This window comes from Panulirus ornatus, chromosome 63 (genome assembly GCF_036320965.1).
Source record: "Panulirus ornatus isolate Po-2019 chromosome 63, ASM3632096v1, whole genome shotgun sequence".
In the NCBI taxonomy this organism is placed as follows: Eukaryota; Metazoa; Arthropoda; class Malacostraca; order Decapoda; family Palinuridae; genus Panulirus; species Panulirus ornatus.
In genome coordinates this window covers 27,388,112-27,409,181 of record NC_092286.1, presented here as the reverse complement: position 1 = coordinate 27,409,181, position 21,070 = coordinate 27,388,112, and the positions used below count along the sequence as shown (strand labels likewise).

The following is a 21,070-nucleotide window of genomic DNA, read 5'->3' as shown; positions in this document are numbered from 1 at the left end:
GAGGATATATGTGTCGGAGGTGGAGGGAACGAGAAGTGGGAGACCAAATTGGAGGTGGAAAGATGGAGTGAAAAAGATTTTGTGTGATCGGGGCCTGAACATGCAGGAGGGTGAAAGGAGGGCAAGGAATAGAGTGAATTGGATCAATGTGGTATACCGGGGTTGACTGCTGTCAGTGGATTGAATCAGGACATGTGAAGCGTCTGGGGTAAACCATGGAAAGCTGTGTAGGTATGTATATTTGCGTTTGTGGACGTATGTATATACATGTGTATGGGGGTGGGTTGGGCCATTTCTTTCGTCTGATTCCTTGCGCTACCTCGCAAACGCGGGAGACAGCGTTTTTTTATTCTCCCTAAAATTTAATGATACTCTCTCACCCCAACTCTCATTTGCCCTCTATTTCACCTCTTGCAGTGATTTTTTTTTTTTTATTATATAACCAAATTATATTTTGTACATAGTCTAATATTGGAAGTATAGTTCATTATTATTTTGAAATTTGAAACATTGGTATTGGTTCTGAATTAATGATGGTTCAACTTTGTATTGATTAAGAAGTAATGCAGTTGTGTTTTGTAACCCACACAGCAACTAGAGGCTAAGATGTTATCTTTTTGAATTCTGTTTGATGTACATGTATAGAGTATATATCTTATGCTTAATCATTTCCAAACGTGAAATGGATAACACCTCACCCCATTTCACTGTATCCTGTGCATGCATTTCACCCCAAGCACTCAAAATATTTTTCACTCCATACTTCCATCTCCATTATCCCTGGGGATAGGGGATTAAGAATACTTCCCACGTATTCCCTGCGTGTCGTAGAAGGCGACTAAAAGGGGAGGGAGCGGGGGGCTGGAAATCCTCCCCTCTCGTTTTTTTCTTTTTAATTTTCCAAAAGAAGGAACAGAGAATTGGGCCAGGTGAGGGTATTCCCTCAAAGGCCCAGTCCTCTGTTCTTAATGCTACCTCGCTAATGCGGGAAATGGCGAATAGTTTAAAAGAAAAGAAAGAATATATATATATTTTTTTTTTTCCAAAAGAAGGAACAGAGAAGGGGGCCAGGTGAGGATATTCCCTCAATGGCCCAGTTCTCTGTTCTTAATGCTACCTCGCTAACGCGGGAAATGGCGAATAGTTTGAAAAAAAAAAAAAAAAAATATATATATATATATATATATATATATATATATATATATATATATATACTTTCATCTGTTTCCTTGCTCTACCTCTCTAATGCAAGAGACAGCGACTAAGTATAATAAAAGCAAAATAAAATATATATATATACATGTATTACAAGCATGTCATAGAAGTGACTAAAGGGGGTGGGAGCGAGGAGCTAAAAACCCTCCCCTCCTTGTATTTTAACTTTCTAAAAGGGGAACCAAAGCAGAAGTCATGTGGGGAGTGCTCAACCTCCTCAAAGGCCCAGATTGGGGTGTCTAAATGTGTGTGGAAGTAACCAAGATGAGAAAAAAATTAGAGATAGTATGTTTGAAGAAACAAACCTGGATGTTTTGGTTCTGAGTGAAACAAAGCTCAAGGGTAAATGGGAAGAGTGGTTTGGGAATGTCTTGGGAGTGAAGTCAGGGGTTGGTGAGAGGACAAGAGCAAAGGAAGGAGTAGCACTTCTCCTCAGGCAGGAGTTGTGGGAATATGTGATAGAGTGTAAGAAAGTAAACTCTGGATTGATATGGGTAAAACTGAAAGTGGATGGAGAGAGATGGGTGACTATTCATGCCCATGCACCTGGTCATGAGAAGAAAGATCATGAGAGGCAAGTGTTTTGGAAGCAGCTGAGTGAGTATGTTAGCAGCTTTGATGCATGAGACCGGGTTATAGTGATGGATGATCTGAATAGAAAGGTGAGTAATGTGACAGTTTAGCATATAATTGGTGTATATGGGATGTTCAGTGTTGATTTAAAAAGAAAGATATACATAAGTATACCTATGTAAGTAGGAGAGATGGCCAGAGAACATTTTTGGATTACGTGTTATTTGATAGGCGTGTGAAAGACTTTTGGATGCTAATGTACTGAGAGGAGCAACTAGAGGGATGTCTGATCATCATCTTTATAGAGGTTTTCAGTAAAGAAGAGAGAATCATGGGGTGAAGAGAGTGGTGAAAGTAAGTGAGCTTGGAAAGGAGACTTGTGTGAAGAAGTACTAGGAGAGATTGAGTGCAGAAAGGCAAAAGGTGAGAGCAAATAACGTGAGGGGTGTGTGGAAGCAATGATGACTTGTGCAAAAGATGCTTGTGGCCTGAGAAAGATGGGAGGTGGGTAGATTAGAAAGGGTAGAGTGGTGGGATGAAGAAGTAAGATTGTTAGGGAAAGAGGAGAGAGAGAGGCATTTGGACAATTTTTGCAGGGAAGTAGTGCAAATTATTGGGAATGTGTAAAAGATAGAGGCAGGAGGTGAAGGGAAAGGTGCAAGAGGTGAAAAAGAGGGCAAATGAGAGTTGGGGATAAGAAAGTATCATTAAATTTTAGGGAGAATAAAAGGATGTTTTGGAAGGAGATAAATAAAGTGCATAAGACAAGAGAACAAATGGGACCATCGGTGAAGGGGGCTAATGAGGAGGTAATAACAAGTAGTGGTGAAGTAAGGAGATGGAGTGAGTATTTTGAAGATTTGTTGAATGTGTTTGATGATAGAGTGGTAGATATAGGGTGTTTTGGTAGAGGTGGTGTGTGAAGTGAAAGGATCAGGGAAAATGGTTTGGTAAATACAGAAGAGGTAGTAAAAGCTTTGCAGGAGATGAAAGTCAGCAAGGCAGCAGGTTTGGATGGTATTGCAGTGGAATTTATTAAAAAAAGGGGGTGACTGTATTATTGACTGGTTGGTAAGGTTATTTAATGTATGTATGACTCATGGTGAGGTGCCTGAGGATTGGCGGAATGCGTGCATAGTGCCATTGTACAAAGGCAAAGGGATAAGAGTGAGTGCTCAAATTACAGAGGTATAAGTTTGTTGAGTATTCCTGGTAAATTATATGGGAGGGTATTGATTGAGAGGGTGAAGGCATGTACAGAGCATCAGATTGGGGAAGAGCAGTGTGGTTTCAGAAGTGGTAGAGGATGTGTGGATCAGGTGTTTGCTTTGAAGAATGTATGTGAGAAATACTTAGAAAAGCAAATGGATTTGTATGTAGCATTTATGGATGTGGAGAAGGCATATGATAGAGTGGATAGAGATGCTCTGTGGAAGGTATTAAGAATATATGGTGTGGGAGGCAAGTTGTTAGAAGCAGTGAAAAGTTTTTATCGAGGATGTAAGGCATGTGTACGTGTAGGAAAGAAAGTGATTGGTTCCCAGTGAATGTAAGTTTGCAGCAGGGTCCATGATGTCTCCATGGTTGTTTGATGGGGTGGTTAGAGAGGTGAATGCAAGAGTTTTGGAGAGAGGGGCAAGTATGCAGTCTGTTGTGGATGAGAGGGCATGGGAAGTGTCGTTTGTTGTTTGCTGATGATACAGTGCTGGTGGCTGATTTGGATGAGAAACTGCAGAAGTTGGTGACTGAGTTTGGTAAAGTGTGTGAAAGAAGAAACCTGAGAGTAAATGTGAATAAGAGCAAGGTCATTAGGTTCAGTAGGGTTGAGAGACAAAATAATTGGGAGGTAAATTTAAATGGAGAAAAACTGGAGGAAGTGAAGTGTTTTAGATATCTGAGAGTGGATTTAGCAGTGGATGGAACTGTGGAAGCAGAAGTGAGACACAGGGTGGGGGAGGGGCGAAAGTTCTGGGAACGTTGAAGAATGTGCGGAAGGCAAGAACGTTATCTCTGAGCAAAAATGGGTATGTTTGAAGGAATAGTGGTTCCAACAATGTTGTATGGTTGCGAGGCGTGGGCTATGGATAGAGTTGTGCGCAGGAGGATGGATGTGCTGGAAATGAGATGTTTGAGGACAATGTGTGGTGTGAGGTGGTTTGATCGAGTAAGTAACGTAAGGGTAAGAGAGATGTGTGGAAATAAAAAGAGCGTGGTTGAGAGAGCAGAAGAGGGTGTTTTGAAATGGTTTGGGCACATGGAGAGAATGAGTGAGGAAAGATTGACCAAGAGGATATATGTGTCGGAGGTGGAGGGAACGAGAAGTGGGAGACCAAATTGGAGGTGGAAAGATGGAGTGAAAAAGATTTTGTGTGATCGGGGCCTGAACATGCAGGAGGGTGAAAGGAGGGCAAGGAATAGAGTGAATTGGATCAATGTGGTATACCGGGGTTGACTGCTGTCAGTGGATTGAATCAGGACATGTGAAGCGTCTGGGGTAAACCATGGAAAGCTGTGTAGGTATGTATATTTGCGTTTGTGGACGTATGTATATACATGTGTATGGGGGTGGGTTGGGCCATTTCTTTCGTCTGTTTCCTTGCGCTACCTCACAAACGCGGGAGACAGCGTTTTTTTATTCTCCCTAAAATTTAATGATACTCTCTCACCCCAACTCTCATTTGCCCTCTATTTCACCTCTTGCAGTGATTTTTTTTTTTTTTATTATATAACCAAATTATATTTTGTACATAGTCTAATATTGGAAGTATAGTTCATTATTATTTTGAAATTTGAAACATTGGTATTGGTTCTGAATTAATGATGGTTCAACTTTGTATTGATTAAGAAGTAATGCAGTTGTGTTTTGTAACCCACACAGCAACTAGAGGCTAAGATGTTATCTTTTTGAATTCTGTTTGATGTACATGTATAGAGTATATATCTTATGCTTAATCATTTCCAAACGTGAAATGGATAACACCTCACCCCATTTCACTGTATCCTGTGCATGCATTTCACCCCAAGCACTCAAAATATTTTTCACTCCATACTTCCATCTCCACTATCCCTGGGGATAGGGGATTAAGAATACTTCCCACGTATTCCCTGCGTGTCGTAGAAGGCGACTAAAAGGGGAGGGAGCGGGGGGCTGGAAATCCTCCCCTCTCGTTTTTTTTTTTTTTAATTTTCCAAAAGAAGGAACAGAGAATTGGGCCAGGTGAGGGTATTCCCTCAAAGGCCCAGTCCTCTGTTCTTAATGCTACCTCGCTAATGCGGGAAATGGCGAATAGTTTAAAAGAAAAGAAAGAATATATATATATTTTTTTTTTTCCAAAAGAAGGAACAGAGAAGGGGGCCAGGTGAGGATATTCCCTGAATGGCCCAGTTCTCTGTTCTTAACGCTACCTCGCTAACGCGGGAAATGGCGAATAGTTTGAAAAAAAAAAAAATATATATATATATATATATATATATATATATATATATATATATATATATATATATATATATATATATATATATACTTTCATCTGTTTCCTTGCTCTACCTCTCTAATGCAAGAGACAGCGACTAAGTATAATAAAAGCAAAATAAAATATATATATATATACGGATAGGGGAGAAAGAATACTTCCCACGTATTCCCTGCGTGTCGTAGAAGGCGACTAAAAGGGAAGGGAGCGGGTGGCTGGAAATCCTCCCCTCTCATTTTTTTTTTTTTTTTTTTTTTTTTTTTTTTAATTTTCCAAAAGAAGGAACAGAGAAGGGGGCCAAGTGAGGATAATCCCTCAAAGGCCCAGTCCTCTGTTCTTAACGCTACCTCGCTAATGCGGGAAATGGCGAATAGTATGAAAGAAAGAAAAGATTACAAGCATGTCATAGAAGTGACTAAAGGGGGTGGGAGCGAGGAGCTAAAAACCCTCCCCTCCTTGTATTTTAACTTTCTAAAAGGGGAACCAAAGCAGAAGTCATGTGGGGAGTGCTCAACCTCCTCAAAGGCCCAGATTGGGGTGTCTAAATGTGTGTGGAAGTAACCAAGATGAGAAAAAAATTAGAGATAGTATGTTTGAAGAAACAAACCTGGATGTTTTGGTTCTGAGTGAAACAAAGCTCAAGGGTAAATGGGAAGAGTGGTTTGGGAATGTCTTGGGAGTGAAGTCAGGGGTTGGTGAGAGGACAAGAGCAAAGGAAGGAGTAGCACTTCTCCTCAGGCAGGAGTTGTGGGAATATGTGATAGAGTGTAAGAAAGTAAACTCTGGATTGATATGGGTAAAACTGAAAGTGGATGGAGAGAGATGGGTGACTATTCATGCCCATGCACCTGGTCATGAGAAGAAAGATCATGAGAGGCAAGTGTTTTGGAAGCAGCTGAGTGAGTATGTTAGCAGCTTTGATGCATGAGACCGGGTTATAGTGATGGATGATCTGAATAGAAAGGTGAGTAATGTGACAGTTTAGCATATAATTGGTGTATATGGGATGTTCAGTGTTGATTTAAAAAGAAAGATATACATAAGTATACCTATGTAAGTAGGAGAGATGGCCAGAGAACATTTTTGGATTACGTGTTATTTGATAGGCGTGTGAAAGACTTTTGGATGCTAATGTACTGAGAGGAGCAACTAGAGGGATGTCTGATCATCATCTTTATAGAGGTTTTCAGTAAAGAAGAGAGAATCATGGGGTGAAGAGAGTGGTGAAAGTAAGTGAGCTTGGAAAGGAGACTTGTGTGAAGAAGTACTAGGAGAGATTGAGTGCAGAAAGGCAAAAGGTGAGAGCAAATAACGTGAGGGGTATGTGGAAGCAATGATGACTTGTGCAAAAGATGCTTGTGGCCTGAGAAAGATGGGAGGTGGGTAGATTAGAAAGGGTAGAGTGGTGGGATGAAGAAGTAAGATTGTTAGGGAAAGAGGAGAGAGAGAGGCATTTGGACAATTTTTGCAGGGAAGTAGTGCAAATTATTGGGAATGTGTAAAAGATAGAGGCAGGAGGTGAAGGGAAAGGTGCAAGAGGTGAAAAAGAGGGCAAATGAGAGTTGGGGATAAGAAAGTATCATTAAATTTTAGGGAGAATAAAAGGATGTTTTGGAAGGAGATAAATAAAGTGCATAAGACAAGAGAACAAATGGGACCATCGGTGAAGGGGGCTAATGAGGAGGTAATAACAAGTAGTGGTGAAGTAAGGAGATGGAGTGAGTATTTTGAAGATTTGTTGAATGTGTTTGATGATAGAGTGGTAGATATAGGGTGTTTTGGTAGAGGTGGTGTGTGAAGTGAAAGGATCAGGGAAAATGGTTTGGTAAATACAGAAGAGGTAGTAAAAGCTTTGCAGGAGATGAAAGTCAGCAAGGCAGCGGGTTTGGATGGTATTACAGTTGAAATTATTAAAAAAGGGGGTGACTGTGTTGCTAATTGGTTGGTAAGGATATTCATTGTATGTATGGTTCATGGTGAAGTGCCTGAGGATTGATGGAATGCATGCATAGTGTCATTGTACAAAGGCAAAAGGGATAAAGGTGAATGTTCAAATTACAGAGGTATAAGTTTGTTCAGTATTCCTGGGAAATTATATGGGAGGGTATTCATTGAAGGGTAAAGGCATGTATACAGACTAGGGAAGAGCAGTGTGGTTTCAGAAGTGGTAGAGGATGTGTGGATCAGGTGTTTGCTTTGAAGAATGCATGTAAGAAAAAATTAGAAAAACAAATGGATTTGCATGTAGCATTTATGGATCTGGAGAAGGCATATGATAGGGTTGACAGAGATGATTTGTGTAGGGTTTTAAGAGACTATGGTGTGGGAGGTAAGTTGCTAGAAGCAGTGAAATGTTTTTGCCAAGGATATAAGGCATGCATACGAGTAGGAAGAAAGTGATTGGTTCCCAGTGAATGTAAGTTTGCAGCAGGGTCCATGATGTCTCCATGGTTGTTTAATGGGGTGGTTAGAGAGGTGAATGCAAGAGTTTTGGAGAGAGGGGCAAGTATGCAGTCTGTTGTGGATGAGAGGGCATGGGAAGTGTCGTTTGTTGTTTGCTGATGATACAGTGCTGGTGGCTGATTTGGATGAGAAACTGCAGAAGTTGGTGACTGAGAGTTTGGTAAAGTGTGTGAAAGAAGAAACCTGAGAGTAAATGTGAATAAGAGCAAGGTCATTAGGTTCAGTAGGGTTGAGAGACAAAATAATTGGGAGGTAAATTTAAATGGAGAAAAACTGGAGGAAGTGAAGTGTTTTAGATATCTGAGAGTGGATTTAGCAGTGGATGGAACTGTGGAAGCAGAAGTGAGACACAGGGTGGGGGAGGGGCGAAAGTTCTGGGAACGTTGAAGAATGTGCGGAAGGCAAGAACGTTATCTCTGAGCAAAAATGGGTATGATTGAAGGAATAGTGGTTCCAACAATGTTATATGGTTGCGAGGCATGGGCTATTGATAGAGTTGTGCAGAGGAGGGTGGATGTGCTGGAAATGAAATGTCTGAGGACAATAAGTGGTGTGAGGTGGTTTGATTAAGTAATGAAAGGGTAAGAGAGATGTGTGGTAATAAAGAGTTTGGTTGAGAGAGCAGAAGAGGGTGTGTTGAAATTGTTTGGATGCATGGAGAGAAAGAGTGAGGAAAGATTGACAAAGAGGATATATGTGTCAGAGGTAGATGGAATGAGGGGAAGAGGGAGACCAAATTGGAGATGGAAGGATGGAGTGAAAAAGATTTTGAGCGATCAGAGCCTGTAAATACAGTAGGGTGAGAGTCATGCAAGGAATAGAGTGAATTGGAACAATATGGTATACCGGGGTGGATGTGCTGTCACTGGATTGAACTAGGGCATGTGATGTGTCTGGGTTAAACCATGGAAAGTTTTGTGGGGTCTGGATGTGGAAAGGGAGCTGTGGTTTCAGTGCATTACACATGACAGCTAGAGACTGAGTGTTAACAAACGTGGCCTTTTTTTGTCTTTTCATGTGTGTGTGTGTGTGTGTGTGTGTGTGTGTGCTATTTCATGTGTGGTAAGGTGGTGATGGGAATGGATGAAGGCAGTAAGTAAGAATACATATATATGTCTGTGTATGTATATGTATATATACATTGAAATTTATAGGTATGTATATGTGTGTGTGTGTGTGTGTGTGTGGGCGATTATGTATATACATTTGTATGTGGGTGGGTTGGGCCATTCTTTCGTATGTTTCCTTGCGCTACCTTGGTATCAGGAGATGGCGATTAAGTATAATAAATAAATATAAATATTATTATTATTATTATTATTATTATAATTATTATTATTATTATTATATTATACTGCATCAGCGAGATAGCACCAGGAAACAGATGAAAGAATAGCCCATCCACTCACATACACAGATGTATACATAAACACCCATATTCACACATATACATAAATATACGTACTCCTATGAGTCCACAGGGAAATGAAACATGATAAGTTCTCTAGTGCACTTTTGTGTAATGATCACATCATCAGGGAAGATACAAGAAAGAAATATAAGTCAGTTGATATACAACGAAGAGACGTAGCATAGGACACCATTTGGTAAACTAGTCACTTGTTATATTTCTTTCTTGTATCTCCCCTGAAGATGTGATTATTACACGAAAGTGCACTTGGGAACTTATGTTTCATTTCCCCATAGACTCAAAGGAATATACTTGATCATGCAATAAATTGTGATCCTTTCCATAAATATATGTATACATATACACATGTACATATTCGAACTTGCTTGCCTTCATCCATTCCTGGCGCTAACCCACCCACCCTACAGGAGACAGCATCTTTACCCCCTGCTTCAAGATGGTAGCCCCAGGAAAACAGACAAAAAAGGCCACATTAGTTCACACTCAGTCTCTAGCTGTCATGTGTAATGGACTGAAACCACAGCTCAATATCATCATCCAGGCCCCACAGACCCTTCCATTTGTATATGTTTGTGTATATGCATGCTTGTGGCATGAGAAGCGTGGGAGGTGGGCAGATTAGAAAGGGTAGTGAGTGGCAGGATGAAGAAGTAAAATTATTAGTGAAAGAGAAGAGAGAGGCATTTGGACGATTTTTTGCAGGGAAATAGTTCAAATGACAGGGAGATGTATAAAAGAAAGAGGCAGGAGGTTAAGAGATAGGTGCAAGAGGTGAAAAAGAGGGCAAATGAGAGTTGGGGTGAGAGAGTAACATTAAATTTTAGGGAGAATAAAAAGATGTTTTGTAAGGAGGTAAATAAAGTGCACAAGACAAGAGAACAAATGGGAACATTGGTGAAGGGGGCTAATGGGGAGGTAATAACAAGTAGTGGTGATGTTAGAAGATGGAGTGAGTATTTTGAATGTTTGCTGAATGTGTTAGATGACAGAGTGGCAGATATAGGGTGTTTTGGTCGAGGTAGTGTATGTGAAGTGAGAGGGTCAGGGAGAATGATTTGGTAAACAGAGATGGGGTAGTGAAAGCTTTGCAGAAGATGAAAGCCAGCAAGGCGGCAGGTTTGGATAGTACTGCAGTGGAATTTATTAAAAAAGGGGATGACTGTGATGACTGGTTGGTGAGGATATTCAATGTACGTATGGCTCATGGTGAAGTGCGTGAGGAGTGGCAGAATACATGCATAGTGCCATTGTACAAAAGCAAAGGGGATAAGAGTGAGTGCTCAAATTACAGAGGTATAAGTCTGTTGAATATTCCTGGAAAATTATATAGGAGAGTATTGATTGAGAGGGTGAAGGCATGTATATAGTATCAGATTGGGGAAGAGCAGTTTGGTTTCAGAAGTGGTAGTGGATGTGTGGATCAGGTGTTTGCTTTGAAGAATGTATGTGAGAAATACTTAGAAAAACAAATGGATTTGTCTGTAGCATTTATGGATCTGGAGAAGGCATATGATAATAGTTAATAGAGATGCTCTATAGAAGGTATTAATAGTATATGGTGCGGGAGGCAAGTTGCTAGAAGCAGTGAAAAGTTTTTATCAAGGATGTAAGGCATGTGTACGAGTAGGAAGGGAGGAAAGTGATTGGTTCTCAGTGAATGTGGGTTTGCAGCAGGGGTGCATGATGTCTCCATGATTGTTTAATTTGTTTATGGATGGGGTTGTTAAGGAGGTGAATGCAAGAGTTTTGGAGAGAGGGGCAAGTATGCAGTCTGTTGTAGATGAGAGGACTTGGGAAGTGAGTCAGTTGTTGTTTGCTAATGATACAGCACTGATGGCTGATTCGGGTGAGAAGTTGCAGAAGCTGCTGACTGAGTTTGGTACAGTGTGTGAAAGAAGAAAGCTGAGAGTAAATGTGAATAGGAGCAAGATTATTAGGTACAGTAGGGTTGAGAGACAAGTCAACTGTGAGGTAAGTTTGAAAGGAGGAAAACTGGAGGACATGAAGTGTTTCAGATATCTGGGAGTGGATATGGCAGCGGATGGAACCAAGGAAGTGGAAGTGAGTCACAGGGTGGGGGAGGGGGCGAAAAGTTCCGGGAGCGTTGAAAAATGTGTGGAAGGCGAGAACATTATCTTGGAGAGCAAAAATGGGTATGTTTGAAGGAATAGTGGTTCCAACAATGTTATATGGTTGCAAGGCGTGGGCTATAGATAAGGTTGTGCGGAGGAGGGTGGACGTGTTGGGAATGAGATGATTGAGGCCAGTATGTGGTGGGAGGTGGTTTGATTGAGTAAGTGATTAAAGGGTAAGAGAGATGTGTGGTAATAAAAAGAGTGTGGTTGAGAGAGCAGAAAAGGTTGTATTGAAATGGTTTGGTCACATGGAGAGAATGAATGAGGAAAGACTGACGAAGAGGATATATGTGTCAGAGGTGCAGGGAACAAGAAGTGGGAGACCAAATTGGAGGGGAGGGGGAAGGATGGAGTGAAAAAAACTTTGAGCAATCGGGGCCTAAACATGCAGGAGGGTGAAAGGCATGGAAGTAATAGAGTGAATTGGAATGATGTGGGAAACCAGGGTCGATTTGCTGTCAGTGGATTGAACCAGGGCATGTGAAGCGTCTGGGGTAAACCATGGAAAGTTTTGTGGGGCCTGGATGTTGAAAGGGAGCTGTGGTTTCAGTGCATTATACATGACAGCTAGAGACTGAGTGTGAATGAATTCGGCCTTTGTTGTCTTTTCCTAGCACTACCTCACGCATGTGTGAGGGGAGGGGGTTGTCATTTCATGTGTGGCGGGGTGGCGACAGGAATGAATAAAGGCAGCAATTATGAATTATATACATAAGTACAAATGTATTTATTTATTTATTTTGCTTTCTCGCTGTCTCCTGCATTTGCGAGGTAGCGCAAGGAAACAGACGAAAGAAATGGCCCAACCCACCCCCATACACATGTATATACATACACATCCACACACGCAAATATACATACCCATACATCTCAATGTACACATATATATACACACACAGACACATACATATATACACATGCACACAATTCGCACTGCCTTTATTCATTCCCATCGCCACCTAGCCACACATGGAATAACATCCCCCTCCCCCCCTCATGTGTGCAAGGTAGCGCTAGGAAAAGACAACAAAGGCCCCATTCGTTCACACTCAGTCTCTAGCTGACATGTAATAATGCCCAAAACCACAGCTCCCTTTCCACATCCAGGCCCCACACAACTTTCCATAGTTTACCCCACATGCTTCATATGCCCTGATTCAATCCATTGACAGCACGTCTACCCCAGTATACCATATCGATCCAATTCACTCAATTCCTTGCCCGCCTTTCACCCTTCTGCATGTTCAGGCCCCGATCACTCAAAATCTTTTTCACTCCATCTTTCCACCTCCAATTGGTCTCCCACTTCTCCTCGTTCCCTCCACCTCCGACACATATATCCTCTTGGTCAATCTTTCCTCACTCATTCTCTCCATGTGCCCAAACCATTTCAAAACACCCTCTTTGTGTAGTGAAGACAATTGAGAAACATCATAAGCCAATATTCCAGTTTCATGATAAGAGAAGAAGTGGACCAGGCAGTATGATACAGTGGTTAAATTGATGAAAACTACTATTGAAGTTTGTGTAAATAAATTATACATTTCCCTTTTCCATAGCCAGAGGTTAAACCATTATGTGACATTCCTTTTTCACTTCATTTCCAGCTAGAAGTTTCAGTTTTCTAAATTATTTCTAACATTTTTCATAGGGGAGAAAGAATACTTCCCACGTATTCCTGCGTGTCGTAGAAGGCGACTAAAAGGGGAGGGAGCGGGGGGCTGGAAATCCTCCCCTCTCACTTTTTTTTTTAATTTTCCAAAAGAGGGAACAGAGAAGGGGCCCAGGTGAGAATATTCCCTCAAGGGCCCAGTCCTCTGTTCTCAACACTACCTCGCTAATGCGGGAAATGGCGAATAGTATGAAAGAAAAAAGATATATATATATATATATATATATATATATATATATATATATATATATATATATATATATATATATATATATATATATATCATAAACAAATTAAACAACCATGGAGACATCACACACCCCTGCCGCAAACCTACATTCACTGAGAACCAATCACTTTCCTCTCTTCCTACACGTACACATGCCTTACATCCTCGATAAAAACTTTTCACTGCTTCTAACAACTTTCCTCCCACACCATATATTCATAATACCTTCCACAGAGGTAAATGCAAGAGTTTTGGAAAGAGGGGCAAGTATGAAGTCTGTTGGGGATGAGAGAGCTTGGGAAGTGAGTCAGTTGTTGTTCGCTGATGATACAGCGCTGGTGGCTGATTCATGTGAGAAACTGCAGAAGCTGGTGACTGAGTTGGGTAAAGTGTGTGAAAGAAGAAAGTTAAGAGTAAATGTGAATAAGAGCAAGGTTATTAGGTACAGTAGGGTTGAGGGTCAATTCAATTGGGAGGTGAGTTTGAATGGAGAAAAACTGGAGGAAGTGAAGTGTTTTAGTTATCTGGGAGTGGATCTGGCAGCAGATGGAACCATGGAAGCGGAAGTGGATCATAGGGTGGGGGAGGGGGCGAAAATTCTGGGAGCCTTGAAGAATGTGTGGAAGTCGAGAACATTATCTCGGAAAGCAAAAATGGGTATGTTTGAAGGAATAGTGGTTCCAACAATGTTGTATGGTTGCGAGGCGTGGACTATGGATAGAGTTGTGCGCAGGAGGATGGATGTGCTGGAAATGAGATGTTTGAGGACAATGTGTGGTGTGAGGTGGTTTGATCGAGTAAGTAACGTAACGGTAAGAGAGATGTGTGGAAATAAAAAGAGCGTGGTTGAGAGAGCAGAAGAGGGTGTTTTGAAATGGTTTGGTCACATGGAGAGAATGAGTGAGGAAAGATTGACCAAGAGGATATATGTGTCGGAGGTGGAGGGAACGAGGAGAAGAGGGAGACCAAATTGGAGGTGGAAAGATGGAGTGAAAAAGATTTTGTGTGATCGGGGCCTGAACATGCAGGAGGGTGAAAGGAGGGCAAAGAATAGAGTGAATTGGAGCGATGTGGTATACCGGGGTTGACGTGCTGTCAGTGGATTGAATCAAGGCATGTGTATGGGGGTGGGTTGGGCCATTTCTTTCGTCTGTTTCCTTGCGCTACCTCGCAAACGCAGGAGACAGCGGCAAAAAAAAAAAAAAAAAAAAAAAAAAAAAAAAAAAAATTCAATTTTCCAAAAGAAGGAACAGAGAGTTGGGCCAGGTGAGGGTATTCCCTCAAAGGCCCAGTCCTCTGTTGTTAACGCTACCTCACTAATGCGGGAAATGGCAAATAGTTTGAAAGAAAAAGAAAGAAAATATATATATATATATATATATATATATATATATATATATATAATGTCCCTGGGGATAGGGGAGAAAGAATACTTCCCACGTATTCCCTGCGTGTCGTAGAAGGCGACTAAAAGGGAAGGGAGCGGGAGGCTGGAAATCCTCCCCTCATTTTTTTTTTTTTTTCCAAAAGAAGAAACAGAGAAAGGGGCCAGGTGAGGATATTCCCTCAAAGGCCCAGTCCTCATCCTCTGTTCTTAACGCTACCTCGCTAATGCGGGAAATGGCGATTAGTATAAAAAAAAATATATATATATATATATATTATCCCTGGGGATAGGGGAGAAAGAATACTTCCCACGCATTCCTCACGTGTCGTACAGGGCGACTAGAGGGGACGGGAGTGGGGGGCCAGAAATCCTCCCCTCCTTGTATTCTAACTTTCTAAAATGGGAAACAGAACATATGTATATGTCTGTGTATATGTATATATATTCTATTATTCATCTCTTTTGCTTTGTCGCTGTCTCCCATGTTTGCGAGGTAGCGCAAGAAACAGACGAAAGAAATGGCCCAACCCACCCCCCCCTACACATGTATATACATACACCCGCTTCTGCTCTCTCAACCACGCTCTTCTTATTTCCACACATCTCTCTTACCCTTACATTACTTACTCGATCAAACCACCTCACACCACATATTGTCCTCAAACATCTCATTTCCAGCACATCCACCCTCCTGCACACTACTCTATCCATAGCCCACACCTCGCAACCATACAACATTGTTGGAACCACTATTCCTTCAAACATACCCATTTTTGCTTTCCGAGATAATGTTCTCGACTTCCACACATTCTTCAAGGCTCCCAGGATTTTCGCCCCCTCCCCCACCCTATGATTCACTTCCGCTTCCATGGTTCCATCCGCTGCCAGATCCACTCCCAGATATCTAAAACACTTTACTTCCTCCAGTTTTTCTCCATTCAAACTTACCTCCCAATTGACTTGACCCTCAACCCTACTGTACCTAATAACCTTGCTCTTATTCACATTTACTCTTAACTTTCTTCTTTCACACACTTTACCAAACTCAGTCACCAGCTTCTGCAGTTTCTCACATGAATCAGCCACCAGCGCTGTATCATCAGCGAACAACAACTGACTCACTTCCCAAGCTCTCTCATCCCCAACAGACTGCATACTTGCCCCTCTTTCCAAAACTCTTGCATTCATCTCCCTAACAACCCCATCCATAAACAAATTAAACAACCATGGAGACATCACACACCCCTGCCGCAAACCTACATTCACTGAGAACCAATCACTTTCCTCTCTTCCTACACGTACACATGCCTTACATCCTCGATAAAAACTTTTCACTGCTTCTAACAACTTGCCTCCCACACCATATATTCTTAGTACCTTCCACAGAGCATCTCTATCAACTCTATCATGTGCCTTCTCCAGATCCATAAATGCTACATACAAATCCATCTGCTTTTCTAAGTATTTCTCACATACATTCTTCAAAGCAAACACCTGATCCACACATCCTCTACCACTTCTGAAACCACACTGCTCTTCCCCAGTCTGATGCTCTGTACATTCCTTCACCCTCTCAATCAATACCCTCCCATATCATTTACCAGGAATACTCAACAAACTTATAACTCTGTAATTTGAGCACTCACTTTTATCCCCTTTGCCTTTATACAATGGCACTATGCATGCATTCCTCCAATCCTCAGGCACCTCACCATGAATCATACATACATTAAATAACCTTACCAACCAGTCAACAATACAGTCACCCCCTTTTTTAATAAATTCCACTGCAATACCATCCAAACCTGCTACCTTGCCGGCTTTCATCTTCCGCAAAGCTTTTACTACCTCTTCTCTGTGTACCAAATCATTTTCCCTAACCCTCTCACTTTGCACACCACCTCAACCAAAACACCCTATATCTGCCACTCTATCATCAAACACATTCAACAAACCTTCAAAATACTCACTCCATCTCCTTCTCACATCACCACTTCTTGTTATCACCTCCCCATTAGCCCCCTTCACTGAAGTTCCCATTTGCTCCCTTGTCTTACGCACTTTATTTACCTCCTTCCAGAACATCTTTTTATTCTCCCTAAAATTTAATGATACTCTCTCACCCCAACTCTCATTTGCCCTCTTTTTCACCTCTTGCACCTTTCTCTTGACCTCCTGTCTCTTTCTTTTATATATCTCCCACTCATTTGCATTATTTCCTTGCAAAAATTGTCCAAATGGCTCTCTCTTCTCTTTCACTAATAATCTTACTTCTTCATCCCACCACTCACTACCGTTTCTAATCAACCCACCTCCCACGCTTCTCATGCCACAAGCATCCTTTGCGCAAGCCATCACTGCTTCCCTAAATACATCCCATTCCTCCCCCACTCCCCTTACCTCCTTTGTTCTCACCTTTTTCCATTCTGTACTCCGTCTCTCCTGGTACTTCCTCACACAAGTCTCCTTCCCAAGCTCACTTACTCTCACCACCCTCTTCCCCCCAACATTCTCTCTTCTTTTCTGAAAACCCATACAAATCTTCATCTTCACCTCCACAAGATAATGATCAGACATCCCTCCAGTTGCACCTCTCTGCACTTTTACATCAAAAAGTCTCTCTTTCGCTCGCCTGTCAATTAATATGTAATCCAATGAAGCTCTCTGGCCATCTCTCCTACTTACATACGTATATTTATGTATATCTCTCTTTTTAAACCAGATATTTCCAATCACCAGTCCTTTTTCAGCACATAAATCTACAAGCTCTTCACCATTTCCATTTACAACACTGAACACCCCATGTACACCAATTATTCCCTCAACTGCCACATTACTCACCTTTGCATTCAAATCACCCATCACTATAACCCGGTCTCGTGCATCAAAACTACTAACACACTCACTCATCTGCTCCCAAAACACTTGCCTCTCATGATCTTTCTTCTCATGCCCAGGTGCATATGCACCAATAATCACCCATCTCTCTCCATACACTTTCAGTTTCACCCATATCAATCTAGAGTTTACTTTCTTACACTCTATCACATACTCCCACCACTCGTCTTTCATTAGTAATGCTACTCCCTCCCTTGCTCTTGTCGTCTCACGAACCTCTGACTTCACTCCCAATTGTCCTCTCACTAACCTCTGACTTCACTCCCAAGACATTCCCAAACCACTCTTCCCCTTTACCCTTGAGCTTCATTTCACTCAGAGCCAAAACATCCAGGCTCCTTTCCTCAAACATACCACCTATCTCTCCTTTTCCTCATCTTGGTTACATCCACACACATTTAGACACCCCAATCTGAGCCTTCGAGGAGGATGAGCTCTCCCCGCGTGACTCCTTCTTCTGTTTCCCCTTTTAGAAAGTTAAAAGACAAGGAGGGGACGGTTTCCAGCCCACCACTTCAGTCCCCTTTAGTCGCCTTTTACGACACATGAGGAATGCGTGGGAAGTATTCTTTCTCCCCTATAGTATGTATATGTGCATGTGTGGACATGTATGTATATACATGTGTATGTGGGTGGGCTGGGCCATTGTTTCGTCTGTTTCCTTGCGCTGCCTCACTAATGCAGGAGACAGCGACAGAGTATAGAAAAAAAAAAATTAGTACCTGTACACTGTAGTTTTTCAGTAGTATAATATTCAGTGTCTTATTAATCTCAAAACCCCTAATCTCCACTATTTCTATTGTTTGATTTACACTTTTTGAATTATCTGATTATTTTCAGGAGCTTATCGCCTAAATCAAGAGATGCCTGTAATGTAAATTTTAAGGTTTTTATCGATGTGTTAGTATCAGTAGGATCACCAATGGACATTGTAAAATTTTGGTTACCATCCATATTTACCCTTGCATTGAGGATGGTGTTGCTATTTCATGATATTAAATGAAAGGTGCAGTCACTGTTTCATTTATATTGACAATACAGATGTATATTTCATCAGTAAAAGTATTAGGCAGCGAGTTCTGCTGAATAACACACACCAACCCACCATACCTTAAAAAAAAAAATCCTGTCTCATTATTGCTTAATGATTTATGCTTACTTTCATCATTAGCTTTATTATGTTCAACACTTGTCTCAGTATTGTTTTATGATTTACCCTCACTTTCATCATTAGCTTTATTATGTTCAACACTTGTCTCAGTATTGTTTTATGATTTACCCTCACTTTCATCATTAGCTTTATTATGTTCAACACTTGTCTCAGTATTGTTTTATGATTTACCCTCACTTTCATCATTAGCTTTATTATGTTCAACACTTGTCTCAGTATTGTTTTATGATTTACCCTCACTTTCATCATTAGCTTTATTATGTTCAACACTTGTCTCAGTATTGTTTTATGAGTTACCCTCACTCTCATCATTACCTTTATTATGTTCAACACTTGTCTCAATATTGCTTTATGATTTACCCTTACTTTAATCATTAGTTTTATTATGCTCAACACTTGTCTCAGTATTGCTTTATGATTTACCCTTACTTTCATCATTAGCTTTATTATGCTCAACACTTGTCTCAATATTGCTTTAACCTCAGGCGAGTGACACCCTCCAGTTTCCTCTTGACACACTCCACATCCTTAAGTGCTCTAATATATCTTCTCCATCTTGCACAGTATTGATATATTCCACAACTCTGTAATCATTAAAACTTGTTCTGATTTTCATATAGAATCCCAATTCCTGCTTTCAGTGGGTTTTCACAATACCGCACACAATTCAGTCAAATTTTTATTTTGAGTGAATCATTTTATTATTACCTCAGATACTTAGATACCCAAAGACTCTGTCAGTGCTGTTTCAAAATTTTCAGTTTCTTGAATGCAAAATCAGGAATAATATGTTGCAGGTATGTCATATTCTGTATGTCTCTCAACTGTGCTTTCATCTTATTTCAGAATATGAGTCTAGAATCTTTACATCGGAAGGAGGAAGAACAACAGACAAAAATTGAGTCTCTACAGGAAAAGCTGTACCACCTTGGAGTAAATTTTAAGGAAAAAGACCAAAAGATTCTCCAGGAAACAGTAAAGAATGCAAATCAAAGTAATGATACTGTAAAGGTTCACCAAGAAAACTTTCATTCGTCATTGGAGAATACTAAGCTTTCTGCAATGTTACAGGCAGAGCAACAGCAACATCGATGGTATGAAGAACAGTTACAAGGCCTTCAGGATGCCAAAGAGGTAGCAGAAACAAAGATTCAGGAAATAATGAGTCATCTGCAGCAGTCATCTGTACAGCGCATGCCTCCAACAGGTAGAGATAATGATGAGGACAGGGTGGTGTACTGGAAACAAGAGATGAAGAAGCTTGAATTAGAAAAGCAAGAAGCAGAGAATTCTTATACTGAGCAGTGCAGTCGAGCACATCAGTTAGAATTGCATTTGAGAGAGGTAGAAGCAGCACTTGCGATAGAAAAAAGCTTCAAAGAAGATATGGAACAACAGTTGAAAAAAAATAATTTGTCTTTAACAAGACTTCAACAAGACCTCTGTGAGGCTAAGCAGAGTCAAGATACTATCCAGGATTTGAAGGATCAGACGAAAGAACTGGAGATAGAACTCAGGTCAAAGGAAATGGCAGTGGAAGCATTTAGGAAGAAACTTGAAGCTGTAAATAAAGAGAAGCTTGATTTAAAGCAAGATGTTATGCTTCTTAAGGGAGAGAAGTTGTCATTTGAATTAATTAAACAAGAAAAGGAATTGGCTGAGCAGATGCAGAGAAAAACGGAGGAGCAGTTGCATCAGCTACAGAGAAAAATTCCAATAGAATATGTATCGAAAGCAAGCGTCTTTCTGTTGCATAAGGAACTGGAGAGTAGATATCAATTAGAATTAAGTTCAAAGCTTGCAGAACTCAATCAGATCATCGAAGTAAAAAGTAAGCAGCAAGAATCTCTGGCCAGAACCAAAGAATCTCATGAACAAGAGCTACAAAATGAGCTCAGCAGAAAGTCTGATGAAATTATTCATCTTCGTGCAAAATTAAGTGTACATGATGAGGGAGAAGACACATGGAAAGTCAGGCATGACAGACTTATGACACTGTATGAGCACCAAGCTCAAACTAACCACAAACAAGTTCATAAAATGTCACATGATAAGAATCATCAGGAAGATTCCCTGTCTATGAGTTTAAAAGAAATAGATAATCACCTTAAGGTAAGTTCATTGATGGACCTATCCTTTCACATCATGTGAAGCAGAACTAGTATACAAATGCTTTTTCACAAGGTGTAGTATGCTGGCTTTGACATAGAAGAGAAAAAAATCATCTAGTCTACAGTTGCAGTGGGGGATATATCAGGCCAGATGCTTGGGTATAGTTTCATTTATATATAATTTTTATTAATATAGATTGGAAGAGGCTTTGAGCTATCAGCTACCAGTGAACTGAGCTAGTGCATACGAAATAGTCTGGGGAAAACAAAATGTTTTGTGGGGCTTGACTGTGGATGGTGTGGCTTTCATT

The 21,070-nt window shown here is 40.8% G+C and overlaps 1 protein-coding gene across 1 annotated transcript in view; it reads left to right on the top strand.

The window, feature by feature from the left end:
• LOC139745978 (uncharacterized) overlaps positions 1-21,070 on the top strand; it is a 190,255-nt gene that overhangs the window by 145,383 nt on the left and 23,802 nt on the right. Inside the window, 1 exon segment of the mRNA XM_071656739.1 lies at positions 19,495-20,760. Within this exon segment, the coding sequence (XP_071512840.1) occupies positions 19,495-20,760 (1,266 nt within the window).